This window comes from Bos indicus x Bos taurus, chromosome 6 (assembly GCF_003369695.1).
Source record: "Bos indicus x Bos taurus breed Angus x Brahman F1 hybrid chromosome 6, Bos_hybrid_MaternalHap_v2.0, whole genome shotgun sequence".
Classification (NCBI taxonomy): domain Eukaryota; kingdom Metazoa; phylum Chordata; class Mammalia; order Artiodactyla; family Bovidae; genus Bos; species Bos indicus x Bos taurus.
Genome location: NC_040081.1, coordinates 100,398,162 through 100,418,555, shown reverse-complemented (window position 1 = coordinate 100,418,555; position 20,394 = coordinate 100,398,162). Strand labels below are relative to the sequence as shown.

At 40.0% G+C, this 20,394-nt stretch overlaps 2 protein-coding genes across 7 annotated transcripts in view; one reads left to right on the top strand and one right to left on the bottom strand.

Moving 5' to 3' along the window:
* MAPK10 (mitogen-activated protein kinase 10) overlaps positions 1–11,156 on the top strand; it is a 652,453-nt gene extending 641,297 nt beyond the window's left edge. Inside the window, exon 14 of the mRNA XM_027544954.1 lies at positions 11,110–11,156. Coding sequence (XP_027400755.1) covers positions 11,110–11,141 — 32 coding nt within the window. The 3' untranslated portion in view covers positions 11,142–11,156. The remainder of the gene's footprint in view (positions 1–11,109) is intronic.
* ARHGAP24 (Rho GTPase activating protein 24) overlaps positions 2,442–20,394 on the bottom strand; it is a 546,151-nt gene continuing 528,198 nt past the window's right edge. For all 6 annotated transcript variants that reach the window (XM_027544942.1, XM_027544944.1, XM_027544946.1 and 3 more), the window contains 5 exons: positions 19,227–19,359; positions 18,101–18,174; positions 15,473–15,594; positions 9,062–10,139; positions 2,442–3,489 (listed from right to left, as the gene is read on the bottom strand). In XM_027544942.1, coding sequence (XP_027400743.1) covers positions 3,246–3,489; positions 9,062–10,139; positions 15,473–15,594; positions 18,101–18,174; positions 19,227–19,359 — 1,651 coding nt within the window. In that variant the 3' untranslated portion in view covers positions 2,442–3,245. The remainder of the gene's footprint in view (positions 3,490–9,061; positions 10,140–15,472; positions 15,595–18,100; positions 18,175–19,226; positions 19,360–20,394) is intronic.

Here is a 20,394-nt window from a genome sequence, read left to right as displayed (position 1 = left end):
GAAACAGTGGCTGACTTTATTTTGGGGGGCTCCAAAATCACTGCAGATGGTGACTGCAGCCATAAAATTAAAAGACTCTTACTCCTTGGAAGAAAAGTTATGACCAACCTAGACAGCATATTCAAAAGCAGAGACATACTTTTGCCAACAAAGGTTCATCTAGTCAAGGCTATGGTTTTTCCAGTAGTCATGTACGGATGTGTGAGTTGGACCATAAAGAGAGCTGAGCGCCAAAGAATTGATGATTTTGAACTGTGGTGTTGAAGACGACTCTTGAGAGCCCCTTGGACTGCAAGGAGATGCAACCAGTCCATCCTAAGGGAAATCAGTCCTGAATATTCATTAGAAGGATGGATGCTGAAGCTGAAACTCGAATACTTTGGCCACCTGATGGGAAGAACTGACTCATTTGAAAAGACCCTGATGCTGGGAAAGATTGAAGGCAGGAGGAGAAGGGGCCGACAGAGGATAAGATGGTTGGATGGCATCACTTACTCGATGGACATGAGTTTGAGTAAACTCTGGGAGTTGATAGGGAGGCCTGGCATGCTGTAGTCCATGGGGTCACACGACTGAGTGCCTGAACTGAACTGAACTGATATTTGATTTGGCAAAAAACAAAAACCAAAAAACACATGGTTGGTGTGTGCCAGATAGAAGGAAGGCAGTCAAGATGCACACAATGATAGAAGGTGGAGGGACTTGCAGGTGGTCCAGTGTTAAGGTTTTCCTTTCAATGCAGGGGGTGCAGGTTTGATCCCTGGTGAGGAATCTAAGAGCCCATCTGCCTTATGACACAAAAAACAAAACAAAAACAGAAACAATATTGTAAAAACTCAATAAAGACTTTAAAAATGGTCCATATCAAAAAAGAAAAAAAACCTTAAAGAAAAAGAAGGTGGAACGTTCCAGAGGCATGAGACAGCATTACAGGTATGGGGGAAGTGGCAGGATCTGAGACTGAAACTGCAAGTTAGAGTCATATATACTGTGTGAGGGGCATTTGAATGTTATTAAAAAGGCTACAATGGTCAGAAGGATGACTTACAAAGAGCAGTCTGCAAATGAAATACCAAAACTTAAGGGGCTGGGTGAGATGCTTTCATCAAGAGATGGGGAGAAATTGATCAAAGCGAGCAGATGAAAAAGGTGAGGATGGGTGGACTAGACAGTACTTGATGAGTGAATGTTAACATGAAGAAGAGGGTAGAGTAGAGATAAATTCCAGTTAACATTGATGGAGCCCTTCCTGTATACTAGGTACCGTCCTCAACCTGATATAAGCTACCTTGCTGAAACCACATAGGTCTATGAGAGCAGTATTTTTATTATGCCCAACTATTCTACAGATGAAAAAAAGAGATGCACAGAAGATTTAGTAACAGCTGGACAATTGGAAAAAATTTGAACATGAGCAGTTTGCATAGTCTTTGATTTTTACTATTGTTACATACAGCTTCCTATGAGTCTGTGGTTTTTAACTAAGGCAGGGACTAGGGAAAAGATAAGAGATCATTTTTGCACATTTTGCATTTGAATTTTCTATAGGATATCCGGGTAGGAGTATCTTGCTACAGAATTGAAGAGAGAGAGAAAAGGGAACTAAAGATAAAAGAACTATTGCTATAGAGACAGTGGTTGATACCAAAGGACCACATAAGCTTGCTCAGTTTAAATATATAAACAAAGGCAGCACAGTGACAAGAACAGAGGTTGTAAAGGTTACTGTCCCCTTGAAAATAAATACACACAAGCAGAGAGCCTCCAAACAACGCAAATCCCGTAAACTCAAGTAGTATTTATTTCTAATTATGCCTTTTGTGACTTTCTGTTCTAGTCTGAGAAAGATTTATTTGCTTTGCCTCTCAAAATCATTGCCTTATTTAATTGTGAAGAATTGTTCTCTCCAATCTCCAGCTCCAGAGAGTCCCAGAGAGTCTGGAAAGTTATCATTAGTGATGTTCACAAATTGATCACCATCGGACTTTTAAAGATTCACATTTTAAAATTATTGTGAATAAATATGTTTTAATAGGGAAGGACAATATTGTAAAAAAACAAATTAGAAGCCAGATAGTTTCTTCCAAACTGTCTCCTCCTTCTCCTGGTCCCTGTTCCCTCCATCACCTCCCTCTGGCTTCAAACTACCTTTGCCAGCTCTCATTCGGACAGGATCCTAGATGGCAACAGAACAGTCAGCCTGAGCAAAAGAGGAATATAAGGCACGTACTCCAGCAGTTTCACTGAGAGAGATACGGTAATACTGTTTCACTGTTTGCATTTCCGGAGGGCAGTTCAGGGCAGGGGGAGGTTGGTAGGGGGACAGGTGCTCAACATGGACACCATAATTAGCAAACACTGTTTCTCAACATCCCAATGGCAGGAAGAATTTTCTCTCATAACCATCCAGCAGAAAGAGTAATTCAAGGCATGACTACTTAAAAGCTCTTTTTTTTTTTTAAATGATTTTTTCCCCCTCTAAAGTGCATCCTGCATAGGAGACATGCGTCTATGGCATGGGCAAGACAGACCAGGGGACTTGAGAAGGAGACCTTTTTACTTAATCTAAAATTTCCTGTGTCAAACCATCTCATCAAGAAAACTGAACAGTGTCAAGGGCAGAATTCATAGAGTGATTCAAAGTTTCCTGGGGATTCCATCATATTTTATAAAATTATTTACATTTCTCTTTTTGGTCACGGCAAGGTCTATCAGCACAAACAGCACAGCCACAAAGTATTCTTTTGATTTTAATAACTCATCTCATATATATTTTCATATATTTATATACCTGCTTATCTCCGTTTCCTCAGCAAAAGGGGAAATAAAAATATTGATCTATAAAATAAGCTGATGATAACACAATGCCAAAAATAGCTTATGTTAAGTGCAAGGGGTGAAGCTTGAAAGCAAGCTAAGTTGCAATGACATACTGATTTAACATTTTAAATACAAGACTGCCAATAAAATAATTCTTGAGATATGCTTCTTGTTTTTAGTTTACTTTTTAAAAACTACTCTATATACACATATCCAGTTGTAACACTTAACAGTAGCATTATAGGACATGATACAACTTTGGTACACATTGAAGATATGGGCGGGTAATGTCTATAAATGATATGCCTTCCCCAGCTAGAACTCTGTACAGCCAGGTGACCAGCCACCTGGTCCCATATAATCTTCCCACCAGAATCCCCAGCGTCCTTCCCAGGGCCGCTCGAGACAGCGGGAGAGAGCGCCCCTCACTGGATCCATATCGTGTTTCCTCTCTCCGTTCTCCTGGGTTCCACTGTCAGCTCCCCAAACGTGGAAAAGAACTGCTCCATCTCTTTCTGAAGCATGTCATTTCTTTTCTCTGCATCTTCTTTTGCCCGTTCGGCATTTCGCATTTTGATTTCTATCATCGTGAACTTTTTCCTTTCTTGATCCAGTTCATCATGGAGGCTCATCATTTCTGTTTCCAAAGTCAAGTTTCGCTGTTCTAAGCTGCACAGGGTGGGAGAAGGAATAAGAGATAAAGTAATTTTGTTTTTTGAAATGTAAAAAAGATTACAAAAAATATTTCCTAAACTCTGTCTCTGCAATGCTTTGGAAACTGGAACGAGCCCTTTCAAATCAGTGAATCAAGGTCCACTGATTAATACATACATATATTTTCTTCTTTTTCTTTTTTTTTTTACTATTTCATAACATGATTCACTATCATTTCTGCAAGACCCCAAGACCTCTCTTGGAAGCACTTCATTGTCATTTGATAGTGAATGAGTGAATTTCAGCACAAAGAAGCCAGAGACCAGGGTCATCATGCAGCACAGAATTTGGCAGAAGCAGGAGGAAGCCCAAACTACAAAGCTTCCTGAGTCATTAAATGTAAATTTGTCTTCACTGAAAGAAAGGGGAAAGTCTGATAAAGTTGTAAAGAAAAGAGGGCCGTCAAATTTGCTTTCTACCAAAGGAAAAAGAGTGGCAGTGAAAATGTCATTGCTAGAGAGAGTAAGTCCACTGTTAAGAATGGACTTAGAAGGGACTATACAGCACCCCTCTTACAAAAGTGGTTCTAAAAGTAGCCGCCTTACATTCACAAGAGAAGTAGAGCTTACATGTGTTGAATAAGTAATTCACCTGACATTTTGTGACAACAGAGTCCACTTAAGTAGCCTGCTAGCTGCAATTCTGTCTTCCAAGTTACCGTATCTTAAGATCACTATACAGTAAATTCCCTACATACAAATGAGTTCTGTTCCAAGAGCACATTTGTAAATCCAATTTGCTTGTAAGTCCAAGAAACGAAGTTAGCTGAAGTATCCAACTAACACAATTGGCTATATAGCACTGTACTATAATTGGTTTATCATACTTTTCATAGAAATAAGACATTAAAAATACAAAAAAGAAAACATTTTTAATCTTACAGTATAGTACCTTGAAAAGTACAATAATACAGTACAACAGCTGGCATACAGGGTCTGGTATCAAGTAAACATGCAAGAAGAATTATTGACTGAAGGAGGGAGAGGAGGTAGAAGATGGTAGAGCTGAAGGATCACCAGCAATAGGAGACAGAGGGCAAGCTGTCACACCTGACATTAATGGGATGCACATCTGTTTCTTTGAAAGTTTACAACTGGAAGGTTCCTTGTAGGGGACTTGGGTTTCCCTGGTGACTCAGAGATAAAGAATATGCCTGCAATGCAGGAGACGTAGGTTCAATGCCCAGATTGGGAAGATCCCCTGGAGGAGAACATTGTAACCCACTCCAGTATTCTTGCCTGGAGAATTCCATGGACAGAGGAGCCTGGTGGGCTACAGTCCATAGGGTTGCACAAGAATTGGACACGACTGAAGTGACTATGCAGCAGCAGCAGCAGCATGTAGGGGACTTGCTGTATTTTATAGATTGATAGCTGTATTGCTTTAGATGGCTATATAATTTTAGATAATTTCCTAAAAAATAGAGTTTTCTCCATAATCACTAAGTTCCAAAACACAACTTATTATTGCTGTTGTTCAAGGAGGAACATTAAGCACTTCTTTATTAGATGATGTGTCTTGGTAATAGCTGGCATCTTAATTTCTCCTGTTATGCGTGGAAGTTGCAAGGGTATGCTTGAATTTGCCATGCTACTGAAATGTGAGAGGCTAATGCACACTTAGCACTCAAAAATCTGATTATTCTAATAATTTTCAAGTTAAAATCTCAATTATTTTTCTGCTCTGAAATAATGAGTCCCATATGTTATTTCATCCAGATAATCATAAGAACACTTAAAGATGAATCTGCTCTCTCTTTGTAAGCAACTAAGATTAAAAAAAAATCACATTCTTTAATTAGTTTGGAAGGCCATTTTGATCACATGATCATGTGTTTTACATTAAAAACCTGGTAATGTGCTGGTTCTCACCCAGAACTATTTCCCAATATATTCTCTTTGCTTTGTAAAGCTATTTGTTTTAGAAATAAAAAAGTTGGAAGAAACTCAACCTTTAATATCAAGGAAGACTATCCTTTAAAAATATACTAATGCATTTGTACATATCAGGCACCTGTATGAAACTTCCTGGAATCTAATGGCTGAGTTGAAAATAGAAGAAACCCCTCCCATTGCAAGCACAGACTAATGCTGGAAAAATATGTTAGAAAAATATTTTTAAAATACAAAGTTAAAAAAATAAAAGAGCATCTTCAGGTATCAGAACCAAGGAAGAAACAAGTTTAGAACAGCAAGTGAAAACATACGAGGGGTATTTGTCTCAGATAGAAGCCCTAGAAGCTGCGACTAGGTTTTCACTTTTCACACAGGGAAGAGGAGATATCCAGTATAAGAGAGACAGAAGGCTGAAAGTGACTCAACTGAGAGCTTGGAACATCAATAGTCTTTAATGGCAAAGAGACTACGAGAACTCTACTCATGGGTTGAGTGAAGTGACAGAATTGAATCAGAAGAGGAAATAAATAAATGGGAAAACCGCTTTGAGAAAAACTATCCAAATGCCTCATGGAATGAAAAAAGATGAAAATTTAATATAAGAAGGTGAAATTAACAAAGATGGAGAGGGAGATTGGACTAAGAAGGTCCAACATACTTTAGTAAGGGATATAGAGAGAAAATTCAGAAAATGGGGGAGATGAAACAAACAAAAGAGGAGATGTACTCTTTTGTACTCCAGGACTGAAAAAATATGTCTTCAAATAATTATACACAAAACTTGAAACAATGGAAAATATATAGCAAGGAGTTATTAATGAAAATAGAAATTATATAGGAATATTAACATCAGAAAAATATTTGGGGGCAAAAAGCACTATTACTATTATTTTATGATAAAAGGATCAATTCATTAGGGGGATATAAACAATTCTGGACTTGCATTCATCTAGTTGTATAGCCCCAAGTTACTCAATATAAAATATAACAAAAATCCACAAAAATTAGGAAATTTTAAGAAAGCTTTGTTAGAAATTATAGATCTAGCAAATAAAATTTAGGAGAAGTGAAAAATATTTGAACAGCTTGATTAACAGATTTGATCTATTGGTCATATATATAATCTCAAACCAATAATAAGATAATACTTCTTACCAGACCAAATGACTGATATCTATAAATGAATTGATCTGACCACAGTATAATAAAGGTAGAAACTAATTTGAGGGAGAGAAGAGCATTAAACTCACATGTTTAAAAACTAAAAATCATATATATCAATGATACATAAATAAAGTAATATCTATTTATTTCTCCATGATCTATCTGTCTATCTAGGGATGTATGTATATATGTACACACATATCTATCATCTATCTAGCCTCAATACTTGTAGAGTTAAAAAGGAATTGAGAGAGAAATATATAATTTTAAACAGTAATGACCAGTAATTAGAACAATCACTTCTTATACTGCTTGGCTTGGTCATATGGCAGATCCTCTACCCCGTTTTATCATGGACCTCTTCCTTTGCTTGTCAAGTGGGTAAAAATGCCAATGAAAGAGGCCAATGAGATGATATTCTGTTGAAACGTCCTCTTATCAAAGTCTCTGAAATGCACCACAGACTCAGAACATAAATGTAACACCAATGTTCTCAGAAATGAATGTGTACATTTGCAACTGTTCAGAATAATATATGTTCTATCTTAATTCAAGTTTCAAGTGTCATCCCTTGCTTTCCACTGCTAAGTGCTAATTTACCATCATGCATTGGCAGCAATTCAGAGATTTGGTAGCCATTGGTTCCATAAACTACATTCAGAAAGAAGAGCAGCCTTATAAGATGATAACGCTCTTTTTTCTTCTTATTTAAGTCTCCTGTCACTTGGCATTATTTAGAAAAATTCAAACCAAGCTTCTGTTTCCAATAAAGTAATTTTTCAATCTAACATGTAGGTATTTTTATTTACTTTTCCATAGCTCTTAAAAATATGTATCTTTTGGCTTGATAATTGATAAATGGATGGGAAACATTAAAATACATGAAGGTCAACTTTATATATAAAGAAAACAACCATGTGTGGTTTAGGGCCATGGAAGCAGTTGAACAGGACAAAGATGTTCACGTACCATGAGGATCTTAGAACACGAAGGGGCCTACCAAGGCACAGCCTGGGCCTGGGGCTGAGGCCCCTAGAGGGGCTACTTCAGGCTGAACTGAGCCTCAGACCTGCTCTTAAGAGTGCAGGGTCCTTCCCCTATACTACACTGAAAGGTGAACAGAAAAACAATCAGTTTTGTAATTCCTGTAACCCTGGTGAAATTGTGGAGTGTGGTGATATTCAGGTTTCCAGCACAAGGCTGTACTTGTGGGGCAGCAGCTCCATTTTCTGTATTGCTGCCTCTCAAGACCTTGGAGCATCTGATAGTCAGGGGCATTGTCAAGGCAATATGCTCAGCCAATATCCTTTATCTTTCCCAGGTTACCTCCTTGAAGTTGCTAAGCCAACTCCTCTCTTGGATATTTTATGAGAAGATGTCAACTGGTATCACTTAGGTTTCAGCACAATGGTTTCCTTATAAATCATATTTTTTGCTCCCCGTTTGTGCTACAAGTTTCCTGTCTATATGACTATACTTCATACTATCACTTTTCTCACAAACTTGCCTGGATTCCAATCTCAGAGTAAAAGCCAAAGATTAAGATGATCTTGAAGGTTCTATGGTACCTCTCTGAGCTCCTTGTCCATCCCACCTCAGGGCATTTCCACTTCTGCTGGGTATCTGCATCATTGCCTCCTACAGGGCCCTACACTTAGAATTACCCTCAGCAACACTTCTCACCCCTCTTCCCTGCTTCAGTCTTCTACTTAGCATAGGATCAGTTTACTTATTTATCTATCTCTTCCAGGGGACTGCAAGCCTGTTCCTCAAGGGCTGAATTTTTGTCTTCTTTACTCACTGCTGAATCCTTGTGGCCTGGTCTGAGCCTGGGCGACAGCAGACAAGCATTAACCCCAAGCATTCAACCATGGACATAATGAACAACAAAGATCTGTTTATTTTCCAACTTCTATTTACTCTCATTTCATCCTCTTCCTGTGATAATGAACTCCTTGTTCTCCAGACATCCCTTCCCACTCCTCTCCCCAGCTTTTGAACCTAAATCCATGCTTTTACTAATAACAAGAGGTAGAATTACTGAGCATCTGCTCTGTCCTGGGGACAATGTGTAATGATTTCTTAACATGATTTTGAGGTTGGTAAAGAATCTGCCTGCAACACAAGAGACCCGGGTTGGATCCCTGGGTTGGGAAGATCCCCTGAAGAAGGAAATAGAAACTCACTCCAGTATTCTTGCCTGGAGAATCCCCATGAAAGAAGAGTTGGACACATCTGAGCAATTTTCACCTTGAGGTAGATTACTACTAGAGTTTAAAAATTTTCACATTGGCAAGCTGAGACTCACAGAGATGAAGGGAACTTTCCCTGAGTCCCACAGCTTACAAATGGCGAACGTAGGACCTGAACCCAGGTCTCTGACTGGAGTTAGCGGATTTAACCCGGGCGAGCCTCACAGGAGGCTGTCGCACCCTCTCTGGCCACTAGGGGCTCCAGGTTTTCCTCACCTCTTTATCCTGGACTCATACTCTATCTTCTGTTTGGTCATTTCCTGTTTCAGGCTGGACACTAAGCTGTGCAGGGCGCTGTGGTTGCTGGTGTTGTTGCTAACGAAGGTCTCACTGTTGTCGCTGCTGCTGGTGGCCCGACTACTGCGGCCGCCCACACTCCTCCGGTCGCTTTTGTTTTCATAGTCCGCGGGGTGGGGGAGGTCGTCCTGCGGGGGCCCATCCAAAACGGGGTCCTCAAAGTTCCCACCGTAAAAGTCTTGCTCCGGGCAGGTGGTGGTGGAGGAGCGGCAGGAGGTGGAGTTCTCGGGCAGGGAGATCTCACAGGAGGAAGTGGACCAGGTGGCGCTGTCGACGCTCTGCTTGTCGTCGAGGCTCATCGCCGAGAACTGCTGGTGGACGTTATCGTAGGTGGAGAGCCTGTTGTGCTGGCCCGACTCTCCTGCTTGCTCTTTCTGCTTATTATCCCTCAGGGTCACGTAGCCATTGGGCAGCCAGCTCATGCTGCGGCCATTCCCGGGGTTCCCCAGGGTATCAGAGTTCAAGATGCCCATGCGCACGGTTCCGTTCTGCACGCTGTGGGTGCCCATTTTGGTACCAGACCCCTTCAGGGAAGAGGTCCTTCTGGCCTGTAAGCTCCCATTGGGAGTGGTCTGGGCTTTCTCGAGTGCTTCAGCGTTACTGCTGCTGAAGGACCCATTGGTGACAATCCCACTGCCCTTGTTGAAGGCGGGATTCTTTTTGACCATGAGAGGGGGGCTTCTAGAGACATCCAGCTTGTGGATGCTGTTCCTGGGGCTGTTGGTTTTGCTGCCTGGCAGAGCTGTGGGGGATCCATTATCCATGCTGCTTCTTTGGGGAGACTCAGGCTTGTCCCAAGAGCACCGCCTTACGGGACTGTCGTTGGTATTATTGTTCTCCTTGTTCTGTAGCTGCCCCATGAGGGCTTTCTTCTGAAGGTCATTGTTGTTGTTGCTCACGCCATCCTGGGGCTTGCTTTGCAGCTCTGCATCTTTGGGGAAGAGGCGATCATGTTTGCCAATCATCACTGACATCAGCTGTTGAACCACCACAGTGCCTGGAATTGCAAAGAAAGCAAAGGAGTATGAGCAAAACAGTTTTGATTTATCTCCTATTTTGAAAGTCACTTTTAAAGAGCCATATTTAGGTGCACATTCGGCATTATTATTAGCGGTGCCAAACTACGTTTTTAATGATGACAATAGCAATTGTTGTTGTTTGGTCACTGAGTAGTGTCCAACTCTTTGTGACCCCATGGAATGTAGTCCACCCGTCTCCTCTGTCCATGGATTTTCCAGGCAACAATACTGGAGTGGGTTGCCATTTTCTTCTCCAGGTTAGGGAGACAATAGCAATTGCAGCTAAAAACTTCTTGAACATTTAACGTGAACTGTACTAAGCACTTTACTTTTATTAGTTCAGTTGAATTTTGTACAATTTATGAATAGATACTGTTATTATCACTATCTAATAAAGGTTAAGTAACTTGACCAATGTCCCAAGCTATGAAGGAGAAAAAGAAGAGCTTAAAACCAGAATTAACTAGTTCCAAAGAACAGGCTTCTAATCGGCACACACCACTTCTTGTAAGTTTGACATTTAATTATGAAAAATCTTTCTTAGAAGAAGTCACTGTGATCTCTCATCTAACTGCCTCAAAATATCAAGACATTTTAATGGCACCTTGAAGTGGAACCTTCGACAATCTCTAGTGGATATGTGGTCTGTCTTCATAATATAGCAAGTCAATAAAGTTCCATACAACTCTTGCTCAGCATTCAAAAGTTTTAGGGCATTTTAAGTGACATTAGCCAGAATGGTGTAATAAAGACATACGAGAATGCTCTCTTCCGTAAAAGTAACTGGCAAAAATGTTCCCAGTCAATATATTCAGAAATTTGGAAATTAATGAAAGGCTTGCTGTAATCTGGAGAGTGTTAATTTTTTAAAAAGTTGTTGACTCTTGGTGAAGAACAGCAAGCTCTGTAGTGTTTTAACTCTCCCTATTCCCATCCTCCTTTCTGCAGTAGCCTTGAAAACCAACAACGCTCAATCTTAGCGGGAACCAGAAGTGAGGCAGCGACTGGAATGGAAAAAGCTGGTTTGGAACTCCTTCAAAGCCGCCTTCCCAAAGAATTGTAATTTGACTTGTTTGGTGGTTCCCTGGAAGACCCCACTCAAGAGGCTTGTCTTCATTTTATCTGACTAAGGAGTTGACTAGAATTAGCAACATTTCTCAGGGGCATTTGTCAAAAACAATTAGGGGCTTTTTCATTTAAAAGCATGTTTGGACTCTGTGGGACAGGGAGAGGGTGGGATGATTTGGGAGAATGGCATTGAAACATGTATAATATCATATATGAAATGAATCGCCAGTCCAGGTTTCATGCATGATACAGGATGCTTGGGGCTGGTGCACTGGGATGACCCAGAGGGATGGTACGGGGAGGGAGGAGGGAGGGGGGTTCAGGATGGGGAACATGTATATACCTGTGGCGGATTCATATTGATGTATGGCAAAACCAATACAATATTGTAAAGTAATTGACCTCCAATTAAAATAAATAAGTTCATATTAAAAAATAAAAATAAATAATAAAGTAAAAAATAAATAAAAATCATACTATATGTACTCAAAAAGGTATAAAATAGAATAACAGAGGGAAAAAAAAAGCATGTTTGACTGAAGCAAGTGGATAACTGTTGAAGACAAAACAACAGGCTAAACAAAAAGCTTAGAAGGAAAATCTGAAGAGATTTCCATAGGAGGTGTTGAAATCTCTGCTATATACTTGAAGATTTAGAAGATTATGTACATGTATGCATAGGGTTCTATGTATACCTAGGGCTGTGTGCACACTCGGGAGAGAGCTGAAAGTCCCCAAGGTCTCATCTCCAGCTGATGTTGGAGCTCTGCACAAGCAGGACCAGAATGCTAAAGCAAAGTTGTAAACTGCCTGGCTGAGTGTCAAAAGTCTGGCCCAACAAGCACAGAGGGCCCCTTGGTAAAGAATGGGAGACTTACTGGCCTAACTCAAATTCTGAATAGGAAGAAATGTGTTATATCCATCTATATCCTGCACACTTCTGTCATGATTCAAAACTTCTAACATATTTAGATCAGGAATCAGCAATGTGTCAGGTCTGATGCTGGCCAGTGTTGCTCAAACATAAGTGTTCATACAAATTATCTGGAGATTCTGTTAAAATGTAGATGTTGAGTAGGGCATGAGATTTTATGTTTCTAACCAGCCCCCTGGAGAAGGCAATGGCACCCCACTCCAGTACTCTTGCCTGGAAAATCCCATGGACCGAGGAACCTGGTGGGCTGCAGTCCATGGGGTCGAGAAGAGTCGGACATGACTGAGCGACTTCACTTTCACTTTCCACTTTCATGCATTGGAGAAGGAAATGGCATCCCACTCCAGTGTTCTTGCCTGGAGAATCCCAGGGACGGCAGAGCCTGGTGGGCTGCCATCTATGGGGTCACACAGAGTCGGACATGACTGAAGCAGCTTAGCAGCAGCAGCAACCAGCCCCCAGATGATAAGACAACAGTGATAACAGAATAGTAGCCTTGGTATTGCCTAGTGGGCTGCACACAGACCTCCTGAATCATAAGTTGCATGTCAACAATATCCCTAGGTGGTTCCTGTGTGTGTTAGAGTTTGAGAAACTGTATTAGGTGGAAATGTTTCACTTAAACATCTTCTAAATTAATATTCTCATAAGGCTTTGAGAAGGCTTCCAAGTAGCACTAGCGGTAAAGAACCTGCTCCCTCTGCAGGAGACATAAGAGACATGGGTTTGATCCCTGGGTCAGGAAGATCCCCTGGAGGAAGGCATAGCAACCCACTCCAGTATTCCTGCCTGGAGAATCCCATGGACAGAGGAGCCTGGTAGGTTACAGTCTATAGGCTTGCAAAGAGTCAGACATGACTGAAGTGATTTAGCATGCATTCAAGGCTCTGAGATAAGACTTAATGTTTTTCAAATGAGAAAATTGAGGTTCGGAGAGGTGATGTATAAAATTATATGACTCCAGAGCGGTTGTGATCACCAGGCCAATCTGAAGAATCCATGCAGATTTGGGAGTCCCACTGGACTACATGTTTCAACAATTCCCCCAGGCTCATATAATTTTATACAGGTTGAATTTAATACCATACTACGAGCACTTGAGTCTTCATAAGAACTGGATAAGAATTCAGTTTTCCTTCGAAGGTACCTAGGTACTTTAATATATATGCGGGAGACCTGGGTCTGATCTCTGGATTGGGAATATCCCTTGGAGAAGGGCATGGCAACCCACTCCAGCATTCTTGCCTGGAGAATCCTATGGACAGAGAAGCCTGGCTGTCTACAGTCCATGCGGTCACAAAGAATTGGACACGACTGAATGACTAAACAAATACACACACACACACACACACACACACACAGAGCATTCTATAAAATGTAGTTTCAATTTGTATTTTTTGCAATGAATTGCTTTGCACACGTATCCTTCAGTACATGTACAAGATATCTGTGAGGTATATGATAAATTTTGACAAACGACAGTCCTGGAAACACTATCTAACCATTTTATAGATAATTTCCTTGTGTCCTTTTGTAGCCAATCCCCTACCCATGGCAACCACTGATCTCCTTTCTGTCACTATACTTTTCTTCTTTTCTAGAATTTCATATAAACACAATTATAGAGTCAGGTCTTTTATCACTTAGCATAAGGTTCTTGTCATTTTCCCATATTATTATTCATGCATCAGTAGCTCATCCTTTTTATTGCTGAGTGTGCCTTAGTCGCTCAGTCATGTCTGACTCTTTGTGACTCCATGGACTGTAGCCCACCATGGAATTCTCCAGGCGAAAATACTGGAGTGGGTAGCCATTCCCTTCTCCGGGGGATCTTCCTGACCCAGGGATCGAACCCAGGTCTCTTGCATTGCAGGCAGATCCTTTGCCATCTGAGGGAAGCCCAGTTTTAGTTTCCATTGATGAACCAATATTGATATATTATGATTATTAACTAAGGTCTATAGTTTATATTGGGCTTCCCTGGTGGCTCAGCAGTAAAGAATCTGCCTACAATACAGGAGCTGTACAAGATGCAGGTTCGATCCCTGGGTCAGGAAGATCCCCTGGAGGAGGGCAAGGCAACTCACTCCAGTATTCTTGCCTGGAGAATCCCATGGACAGAGGAGCCTGGCAGGCTGCAGTCCATAGGGTTGCAAAGAGTCAGACACAACTGCAGCAACTTAGCATGCATGTATGCATAGTTTATATTAAAATCACTCTCTGTGTGATCTGGGTTTTGACACACGCACAGTGTCATATATCCACTATTACAGTATCACATGGAATAGTTTCATGGCCCTGAAAATCCTTTGTGCTCCAATTATTCCTCCTTCTTTTCTTCCTCAATCCTCTATTGAATCATTAGGATTTCTTTTAAAAGCTTTGTAGAGCTTGGTCCATAACTTTTAACATGATCACCAAGGTAAGACCCTCCTGAGGACTCTATGCAATGCCTCGATGTCAGGATTTTCTACTCTGGTTGTGGGAAATACACTTATTTCAAGCTTGGTGTGAGGCCCAGGAAAGCCTCAGACAACTGATTTCTGGTACTCTTCCCCATAAAGTAGCACAGAGTCCCCTCCTGCAAGCATAAATCAATTCTTAGGTAAAGACTTAATGGATATCCTCTCCAGATCTCGGAATAATATCTGTGTCTAGTTTGCTCTTTAATGCTGCTTACTTGAGTTTCCCATCCTCTAATCTTACTCTCAAAGCTCGCCAAGACCTGCACATCAGTGCTGCTACTAATGCCTACAAGAAAGAATGGTACTCTAGCAAGGAGACCTGCTGAAAATAAATAGAAGTAACCTCTCATTGTGATAAATAAATTGAGGTATCTTGTAGTATAGAAAACAAGAAATTCTTCATGTTTCAACCCAAAGTAAATAAGCAGCATTGTCTTAGAGGCCCATGTTTTCTGCCTCTTGAAGTCAGTCCAAAAAACGAGAACTAATAAAAATATATTAACTTAGAAGCATAACTATTTGAGGTTTCAGAAAATTGCATCCAACTCAGAAAGTGAAGTAGACTTTTCCAGTTCTTGTGTGATATTTTACAGATGATTTATGCAAGTTCTGTTAATTCTCATGAAAATATGGAGGAAATGCTTAGTAACTTATGTTTAGTAAACTCCTCAAAAAATGCCTGGCTCTCAAAAGAAGGTTTTACATTTGAAGAACTTGAGTCCGTAAATGAAATTACCATGGGTTCACTTACTTCCTTTGTTTCCTCACAGGAGAATAGGTTCAGGACAATCAAGAGACAACTGACTGTTCTTCTGATGACGATATATGATAGTAATTCACTTACCCTCCATAATGGTCAAGGGATCTTCCACTTTGGGACGCAGGATATTAGGGCCAAAGACAGTGGCCAAGTTCTGCACACTCATTTTGTTAATTCCTGAATAGGACTGCACTTCATCCAAGAACCTGTTGAGTAAAAGAGTATGAACAAAACACAATGGGATCAAATTTGTCAGTGGAAAAAAAAATGGGTTATTGGGAAATTTATGAACTGGAGTCTGTTCAAAGATGATCATGGACACACAGTCATTTAGAAATTCAAATATCTCTCTGCCAAATGTGAAGAATATATATTGCAAATTTTTAAGTATCAGAATCATAAGGGATCATATAAAATATCTGCTCTGGCCTGGCTTGGTTTCCCCTGTCAGTCACAGGAACGACTGTGTTTGAATAATGCTATTGTGGACTTGAGATTCAAGAATATGAATTTCTTTCTTATCTCTAAGTAAATATCCAATTTATATACATATTTAATTGGAGAACTATAAAAATAAGCTTGTCTGGTACAATCTCTTATTTCTGAGAAGAGGAATCAATCCCCCTTGTGGGTCAATTTGTGAGCCTCAAATTTATAGTCTATTAAAAAAGTGACATTAAACATGGTTTAAATTAAAACCTCGGTTCTATTGATATGAGAAACTGCAAACACAAATTGTTTTAACTTGTTAGGTGCTAAAGAATAAGAGCCATGAAACAGTCCTTTCCTGGAATGATTTTAGTAGCAGAGATTGTTTCTTTAATCTTTCAGCTTTTGTTCATTTCCCATCCCCTCTTCAGTACTACAAGAGCTTCTATTAATTCATGGCTTATTAATTGTACTAATGAGACAAAGAAGAAGCAAGAAAAATATTTTTAGAAAACTTACTTTGTGTGTTATTTAAAATAATATATTTCATTCTGTGCCAGTCATTGTGCTAGCTTATTAAATTCTCATAGCATCTCTGAGTGAGCTAAATACTATTATTATCTCCACTTTACAGATAAGACACATGAGGCACCAGAGAGGTTAAGAAACTTCTCCAAGGACACAGAGTTAATAAGCGGCAGGACTGAGACCTGAACCCAGGTGCTCTTACCCTAGAGTCTGGGCTGTTGATGACTATCTCATGAGTTTCTAAAAAGGTGCCTATTTCCACATGTTCACTACTCTTATACATCCTAAATTACAGCAAAATCGAAGGGCAAAAAGTCAAACTACCACTTATTATTTGAAATAGATGAAATTAGTAGTGTGGTGTGCTCACTCAGTCGTGTCCAACTCTTTGCGACCCCATGGACTGTAGCCTGTCAGGTTTCTCTGTCCATGGAATTTTCTAGGCAAGAATCCTGGAGTGGGGTGCCATTGCCTTCTCCAGGGGATCTTCCTGATCTTGCTCTTCCTGTTGTCTGGCAGATCTTTTACCATTGTGCCACCGGGGAAGCCTTTATTAATCATTCATCTCTTTATTTAAATTTAATATGCTTAATGTATTTCCACTATACTCCAATAACATTTTAAAAAATAAATTCAATGTGTTTCAATCATATATACTTGATTTCTTAAGTAGCAGCACAGACACGGGACATGCCATCCCTGGCCTTAAACATGGTCATTGACAGAGAGTATTTTGAGGCACAATTAGTGTTCTAGCAAAACTGAGTTACAGTGTTTTCTTCAGTGAGCCTTGAGAAAAATGGGAACGAATAATATAATAACATTCATCATATGTATAAATATATATGCATATAAAATTTTAAAAATGTATTGGAGTATAGTTGCTCTACAATGTTGTAATAGTTTCTGCTGTATAGCAAAGTGAATCAGCTATACATATACACATATATCCCCTCTGTTTTGGATTTCCTGCCCATTTAGGTCACCAGAGAGGATTGAGTAGAGTTCCCTGTGTTACAGAGTAGGTTCTCATTACTTATTTATACATAGTATCAATAGTGTAATATACTTTAATTTTTAAAACAATCATGTGAAATGTGTGTTTTCACTACCCTTTTATCTATTAGGACTCTTAGTCTCAAAGAGGAGAAGAAAATTGCATAACATCATGTAAGAAGTCAGTGGTAGAATCTGGACTCCTAGATAAATGATTCTCATGCCAAGATACAGGCTCATTCTGTTAAACAATGGTACATGGTACAACTTCGATGGAAGTTCAAAGCCACATATCTTCAACATGTAGAGGTCAAAGAGACTTCAGAAACAACAGATTACAAAATCAAGCAATTTTAGTGCTCAGAGAAACTTTTGAGATCACCTTGTCAAACCTCTTAATTTTACAGAGGCCAACACTGGAGCTCGGAGCGGTTAAGTGATTTTGTTGTTTTGTTATTTTAGTCACTAAGTCATGTCCAACTCTTTGTGACCCCATGAACTGCAGCCTGTCAAGCTCCTCTGTTCATGGGCTTATCCAGCAAAGAATACTGAAGTGGGTGGCCATTTCCTCCTCCAGGGGAATCTTCCTAACCCAGGGATCAAACCTGTGTCTCCTGCATCTCCTGCATTGGCAGGCAGATTCTTTACCAGTGAGCCACCAGGGAAACCCAACTGATTTTTATTCATTGTCAAAATGGACTATTGTCAGTGTAAATACAGTCTTTTAAAATTCCATTTAGTCTTTAGGATAATTCTTACCTGCAAATATACTTGAGAAGGTTGTAATTGACCACCGGCAAACTCTTCACTTGCTTCGCCAATTCTTTAACACCCTGAGTATAAAGAAGAGAATGCATGTTATCTAAGTGTTGACCTTGGAATGGAAGCACATGGGAAAGGGGCATGCAGCTTTTTGTTTTGTTTTGTTCTTGTTAGTTTCACCTATTACCAGTGATGGATCCTGTCTTAAAAACTTGCCACTATCACAGAGAGCATTTCAGAAATATTTTCAAAAGATGTGAAAGCATCTCAAATATCTCTGTGAGTACTATTTGTGGAGAAACAGATTTACCATTTTTAACATTTGTTCACAACTGACTGAAAAGGAAAAATAGCCTTATTTACAGTTAGGTTATTTGGGGCTTCCCTGGTGGCTCAGAGGTTAAAGCGTCTGCCTGGAATGCGGGAGACCTGGGTTTGATCCCTGGCTTGGGAAGATCCCCTGGACAAGGAAATGGCAACCCACTCCAGTACTCTTGCCTGGAGAATCCCATGGAGGGAGGAGCCTGGTGGGCTACAGTCCATGGGGTCGCAAAGAGTCGGACACGACTGAACGACTTCACTTAGCAAACCACAAAACTTAAACTTAGTAGCCTTAGTATAGTGAGAGTCCTTCCAATTTTTAGCATTTAGAGGGCAGTGTGGCAAGGAGTGCTGATTTCATTTCTTCAGCTCTACTTTCCTTCTTGATGAGAGAGAGGATTATAAATGGGACCTGTGTTAGTGAAAGGGAAGGTTACTCAGTTGCGTCCAACTCTTTGCGACCCTATGGACTATACAGTCCATGGAATTGTCCAGGCCAGAATACTGGAGTGGGTAGCCTTTGCCTTCTGCAGGGTATCTTCCAAACCCAGAGATCGAACCAAGGTCTCCCACATTGCAGGCAGATTCTTTACCAGCTGAGCCACTAGGGAAGCCCAAATGTAAAAATCTAACTGTGTAAAAATCTAACATGTATAACAATCTAACTGTGTGTAATGTCAATACTTAGCATAGTGGAAAACAATCCAAAAACAGGGCAAAGGAAAATTTACAGGTTAAAGACAAGGAATACTGACAAACCCCCCAAATAATAGCATTTTAAGAAATAGTTGCATTGACTTACAGCTTCCTCTTCTTTGCTGAGCAGTTTGGCACAGGACAAGAAGTCTTCATACTTGGCATAAGGAATAACCGGTTCTGGGAGTTCTCGGAGATACAGTTTAAGAAGTGATGCCACTGTGTGTACATCTGTGTTGCTGTGGGGATAGAAGTATGGAGATTTTTTATGGAGTGAAGTTTATACTATTTGATTCATTTTTCATCAAATATACATCTAAGAGTCAGACTTCTGTATTCTGTTGGCAATTAAATTAGTCAATCCAGCTTTCAAGAGGCACATACTTAGGTAACGCCTATTAGATGCTACTACAGGTGGGGAAGAGAAGGACCTAGAGGGACTTGGAATCCTCAGTGTGGTTTGAAAATATTCAAAAGTGTAAACACTCATATTTTGTGTGTATCTGATGTTAAGCAAGAATGTTACTTTCATAAAACAATGAGAATATATGTACCAGATTTTAAATAAAACATAATGCAGCATACCCCAAATGCCCAGTCTACATATGTGTGTGATCAGTTATCTCCAACACTTTGTGATCCCTGTCCCACCAGATTCCTCTGTCCATGGAATTTCCCAGGCAAGAATACTGGCATGGGTTGCCATTTCCTACTCCAGGGGATCTTCCTGACCCAGAGATCAAAGCTCTGTCTCCACACCTCCTGTATTTCAGGCAGATTCTTTACCACTGAGCCACTGGGAAAGTCCTATGTGTATATTAATTAATATAAAATTAATTATCTCTGGATCCTAAATTCATTTCTTATTCTCTAGAAGACATTGGTGATTGGTTATAGACACATAAAGTTTAGTATGGCATGTTCTAGCTTTTTAAAAAAGTTCATTTTAAAGATGGTTGTTCTCAGCATGATTGCTTGTCTAATAATCTAAGATAGCTGCGAATCCTTAGAGTCTTTTAGAAAGCAAAGGGAGGTGCTACAAAAATAAGCACTGAAAATTCAACGTGTCCTCTGTGTAACGTGCAAAATTTATTTTTATTTTCTGCTGAATACCAGAGTAACAGGATAATCTCCTGAAATATTAATTTATATTTTTTTCTCTGTATCCCTGTTAATCCATGAAGATGGCTGAGAGCAGAGATAGGAAGAGGCAGTTGTTTGTTTTGGGGATTTTTTGGTTTCCTTTTGCTTTGCTTCTTGGGGGCTGGTGGGGA